The sequence below is a fragment of the Pteropus vampyrus genome, unplaced genomic scaffold, assembly GCF_000151845.1.
Source record: "Pteropus vampyrus isolate Shadow unplaced genomic scaffold, Pvam_2.0 Scaffold24, whole genome shotgun sequence".
NCBI lineage: Eukaryota > Metazoa > Chordata > Mammalia > Chiroptera > Pteropodidae > Pteropus > Pteropus vampyrus.
Window position 1 is genome coordinate 11,055,239 of NW_011888805.1, and position 5,525 is coordinate 11,060,763.

The following is a 5,525-nucleotide window of genomic DNA, read 5'->3' on the forward strand; positions in this document are numbered from 1 at the left end:
AATTATAATAAAGTGAAGTGCAGTAAAACTGTTGCCTACCAAGCATAATCTGACTATGATATACACATGTATATAGTAATAATAGCCATCATTTTTGAAAGACTTGCCATGCCATGGGCATTGTGCAAAGTGTTTTACTTTCATGTTCTTATTTAATTTTTACAAAACCCTATTAGTCACTTACTATTATTTGAAAGATTAGGAAATTGAGGTCCACAGTGGTTAATCTATTGGCAGAGAGAACTGGGATTTTATTCTAGGCATCTGACAATGGAGCCAGTGCTCGTAGCCGCTTAGTGCTCCTCAGTTACCCAGCTCAGCATGCCCACTGAGCTCACTGAGTGTCCCCATAAGAAATATCTATTACAGTTGTAGCTAATGTTTATTGATGCTTGTTCTAAGGCACTGTTCTAAATCATTGAACCCTTCTAACCCTTTGAATAGGCACTGTTGAACTGATTTTACTGATGAGCAAGCAGATTGCCTAAGGTCACACAAGTACCCACTAGAGACTAATTCCAGGACTTGGATTTCAAACTACTCCACTAGTTTTGTACTGCACTATATTCCAATTAATGATACTACTATCTAATTGTATGTGGTCTAATTATTCTAGTTCTAGAAACATGAGAATTATCCTTGATCTTTGTCCTGCCTCTTCAGTAGTTTAGTCTTTCTAAAATGTCATAAATGTCATAAATTTTTTGCTTAAGAAAAAACAGATTAAGCTGAATATAAGTAACCCTTTACTTGATGACACAGTCATAGGTCAACTGTTTTCCTGTACATTGAATGACCATGGAATACTATGAATATTAAGTACTTTATATTTTTTCTACTTCTGTCTGTCAGGTTTCAGTTACCGATGTTATTTCACTTGCCTTTGCAGCCTCTCTCTTTTCTAATTTAGGATAAATTGTAAAGTAGAGGACCAGGATTATTAAATCTGTACTTCAAAGTAAATACAGGCTCTTATTACTCAAGTATAGAAGTTTTTACAATGTGGATTTAGTGATGTCTGTTTTATCTGTGCACCGAGTAGTTAGGTGTTTTTGTATAATTATTCTTTTTAGCATTTATTCTCAGACTTTTATGTCCAAAGTACCCTAATACCAGCAGAAAATGAATATGGATCCCCAAGGATCTGGAGCCCTAACTGATAATTGCTGAGCCAACTTAAATTGTTTTCCCTTTCTTTTTAATATCTTCAGTTTTATTCTTAAAAAACGTATGCATGTCATATTCTGTTGCAGGATTAGTTTGTTTTGGACACACCTTCATCTTTAAATAAAATTGGCAGTTCAGGAATCTATATAGTGAGTTTATCCATGGTTTTGATACACAATAATACACATCCAGGTATTTATTTGAAAAAGATGGGGTAAATACTTGTGTTAACCTTCTCTATTGTAGCAGCATTTTCAGTGGCAGGCACAGAGATTTTTAAATTTGTCATCCGTGAGTGTCCTTCTCACAAGCACACTTCACTAATATAAGTGTATGCTCTTGGGAAAGTCAATCCTGAGATGGAATTTGGTTTCTTAAAAGTGTTTTCAAATGTTCTTTTTTATTTAAAACACTTGATAAAAAGTGTATGTAACATACCAAGTTGGATGTTTCCTGCCTTTCAAAATTGAAAAAAAAATGTTTCAAAATGTGAATATTTTGTTCAAAATATGATTCAGTTTGCTTCACTTTATTTCGGACTGTAAACTGATTCAAATGTATTCAAGTTATTTTTATATGATTGCAATAAGAGAAATTGATATAAACCTGAGGATGTCGTGGACAAAGAATGACATAATTTTGCCTGAAGAATATATTATAATTTTTTTGGAACTTCCATATTCCAAATAAATCTTCTTTGTTTTAATAGGATCCTGATTGTGTTAATGCTTTACATTACACCTCAGTGCTCCCCATAAAGCCGAGATATGCCCACTGGCAAGACTTTTATGAAATGTATGTATATAATATGTATTATTTATTTATTTTAAAGTTTGGATTGTTTTAAGGATACTTTAAGAGATTAATGAATTATATGTCCTCAACCAAATATGTAGAGATTTTTAAGAGTATGGTATTCATTTTTCTATTAGATGTTGGTAATTAAGGTTAGTATGTATTCAGTGAATGGCAGTTTGAGCCTCAGCTGGACAAAGTAATAATTACAGCATTTGGTTAGTTTTCATTATTATCAAAATAAATGTTTTACTCTAAGCAGAGGCAAACTTTTTCTTAAAAGGCAGGCTAGTAAATATTTTAAGCTTCGTCTGTACAATCTGAACTCTGCCATTGAAGCACAGAAGCAATCATAACAGTTCTTAGAGTGGATATGGCTTTGTTTCAAGAAAACTTTATATAAACAGGTGACTGGCCTGTAGGCCTTCTTTGCCAACCCCTACCCTAGGGCATTCATTTATTCATCCATTCAGCATTTATTTAATACTCTGAGTATTTAGTCTGTGACAGACCCCAGAAGTAGCTAGAGATATAGTTACAAACTTCATAGTATAGCGGGAGCGACAGATGGTATATTTATTTATGTAGATATACAAATAAATATACAATTTCAAGTTGGTCAAGTGTTGTGAAGGAAAAGAATAAGCTGTTATGTGAGAAACAGAAATTTAGATGAGGTGGTCAGGAAATTTTCTACTTTAGAGGCAGCATTTAAACAGGCAGCTTAACACCAGCCTGGTGAAAAGTTAAAGGAAACTTCTACCAGAGAGCTTAGAGGAGTCAGAGGAAGCTTCCACCAGGGAGAAGCAGCTTCACATGGGAAGGAGCTTGTTCTGACAGGATTGAGAGGAGCAGTAAGGCTAGCATGAATGTAGGGGTCTCGGGGGTAGTTGTCTTGATTTGAAGCTGTAGAGGCAGGCAGGCAGGCCAGAAGGTGAGAACTCTGCAGGTCATGGGAAAGTCTTGTTTTATTTTGTCCTAAGTGAAATGGGAAACTCCTAGGATCCTAAGTAAGAGAAAAACATGATCTGGTTTATGTTTTAAAGAAAAAACAACTTTCAATTTTTAATATTTGTTGAATGCTGATTATTGATTGACTAGGCAGGTATTAGCCGTTTTCCATGCAAAATGATCTTTGATATGGGATTCTGATTTTACAGATAAGGAAGACGAAGTTTAGAGATCTTAAGAAACTTGTTTAGGGTCATATAACAGTGGTAAATGCTACTGTGTATCATATGTAAAAATTTAATTTAACAAAGGAAACTTAGAGGGTATAAACCAAAGGTAAGAGGGATACAGATGAGTGTGGTGTCATCAAAGCCAAAAGAAAAAATTTCCAAGAAGGAAGGACTGGTTAGTTCTAATGTAGCTGTAAAACTCATGCAGGTATTTATAAGACTATTTTGTTTAATGTAATAATAATGCAGATATGTATTATAATAGTTATTTGGAAAATGACATGAATCTTTATCATTTGTAGTTGAGAGTGAAGCCAAAGTAAAAACCAAAGTTCGTTTTGAGGAATTGCTTAAGACTCACAATGATCTAATACATGAAAGAAAGAAACTGAAGAAAAAAATTGGCAGATCGAAAGAAAATACCTCAGTGAGTAATTGATCATTTGGTAACGGTGACATATATCTGTATAAGATGATGACTTTTCATGTTAAAAGTCTGAGGAACTGTGGAAATTAAAAACAATAAATTTATGTCATGATAAGTATCACGTGGTAAAGTGAAGTTTACACTAGAATCAACATCACTCTTGGAATATTAAGTTCAGTCTTGAATGTCGTCCTACAAGAATAACATAGACAAACTGGTGAGAGTCGCTAGTGGGTAATGGGGAAGTTCCAGACTAGCCATATTACACATTCTTGAAGAAAACAGAAATTTCTAACTCAGAAGAAAAACTCAGGAAGTAATAATTTAATTCAGATATTCAATGGCTTATACTTATTTAGACTTACTTATGTGATTCTACCCTGCATAACCAGGATAAATCAATGGAAACTTAAGGCAATAATTTTCTTTTTGTACTTGAGGTACACTTCAAACTGTAAAATTGTTGGTAGCACATTTGAAAGGATTAAAAATACAGCACCCAAAGCAATACAAAACAAATCAGCAATTATCTACTACATGATTCCCTGGGTACTATAAAGAATCTATAATAGTATCCACAATTAATGGACTATTCATTCTTCAAACCTATCTCACTATTTCAGTTGCACCTTTTACTTCTTTGACCATCATCTCTTACATATGTTCACACACACATAACTTCCTGCATGTACTGGTAATTGGTACATAGTATTTCTTTGGCAGGAGTTTTATGATAAGTTATAGACATCGTACATTTTACTTGTACCAAATGTTACCCTTTTCCGTATTTTACTGTGTAACCTGTTTATCTTCATATCTGGTAGCCATCAGTGTACACTAACTGTATATTCTCAAATGAGGCAAAAATAAGTGCTAACATTGGCTAAAAACCAGCTGCACACTTGTGAGAGGTTCATAGTACATGAGTGTACTGCTGTATACCAATTTATAATTACTGACAGAATGGGGTGGGTTAGGTCTCTCATAGTGGTTGTCCTAAAATAAAATGTGCTTCTTTTGGTGGTACAGGTGTACAGTGTGGTAGGGAATAGTGGGTGGCACATGGAGGATGTAACATTGCATATTGGTACATCCCTTTCCCTTAGGTAAGGTCAAAAGCAGAAAGAATCCTGGAAACAATTGTCTGCAGGATTTTTTTGTGGACTCAGTCAGTGTAGAACCTCATATTTTCTCTCACTGTCAGAACTTCGCATTTGCAGTTTAGGCCAGATATGCTAAATTAAGTAGATAACCAGGAGTTGGGCAGATGATGTGTCCATTTACTTAAGGTCCAGTTTAGATAGATGTTGGGGAGGAACGGGCAGTTGTGAGGCTACTAAGCATAACCTACCTAGCCTGTATTGGCAAACAGGCGATTCAAGGTGTCTTTTCATTCTGAGATAAGTACATGAGGAAAAAATATGAAGAAATTTTTTTCCTAATGGAAAGAAGGGGAATTTTCCTGGAAGACTTAGAAGAAAACATAATATCAGAGAATAGAAAAAATTTAATAAAGGTGACAGGCATGGAAACCACAAAAGCCCTGAAAGATCTTAAAAATAAATTTTCAAAAGTACAGATTCATATGAAAAAAAACCACTTGTGCATTTTATTAGTAGATACTTCAGAAGGCTTGTATTTTATGTGTACTAGTTCTTTCCAAGTTAATTTTTTAAGTTTAATCCAATCGTAATAGTTTCCAGTGGACTACTTCTTCAGTTGACAAAGTTAATAAAGAAGAATAAAAAAGGAAGATTAAAAGATTTCAAACAGAGAACGAGGGGAGTATAGCTTTTCCAGATGTTTCAAGAAGTTATAAATATAGTTCAAGAACTAATATTGATATTATTGCTTTTCTTTTTGAGGGGATAGGTCAGTTAGAGCCTTATTTTATCTCATGCACTCACATTTCACACATCTTAATAGACAAATACTTAAATAGAAAAATAGAAATG

General features: G+C 34.0%; 1 protein-coding gene across 5 annotated transcripts in view; it reads left to right on the plus strand.

The window, feature by feature from the left end:
- Positions 1-5,525, plus strand: part of AHI1 (Abelson helper integration site 1) — a 169,235-nt gene that overhangs the window by 3,470 nt on the left and 160,240 nt on the right. For all 5 annotated transcript variants that reach the window (XM_023528394.1, XM_023528392.1, XM_011356176.2 and 2 more), the window contains 2 exons: positions 1,877-1,962; positions 3,446-3,570. In XM_023528394.1, coding sequence (XP_023384162.1) covers positions 1,935-1,962; positions 3,446-3,570 — 153 coding nt within the window. In that variant the 5' untranslated portion in view covers positions 1,877-1,934. The remainder of the gene's footprint in view (positions 1-1,876; positions 1,963-3,445; positions 3,571-5,525) is intronic.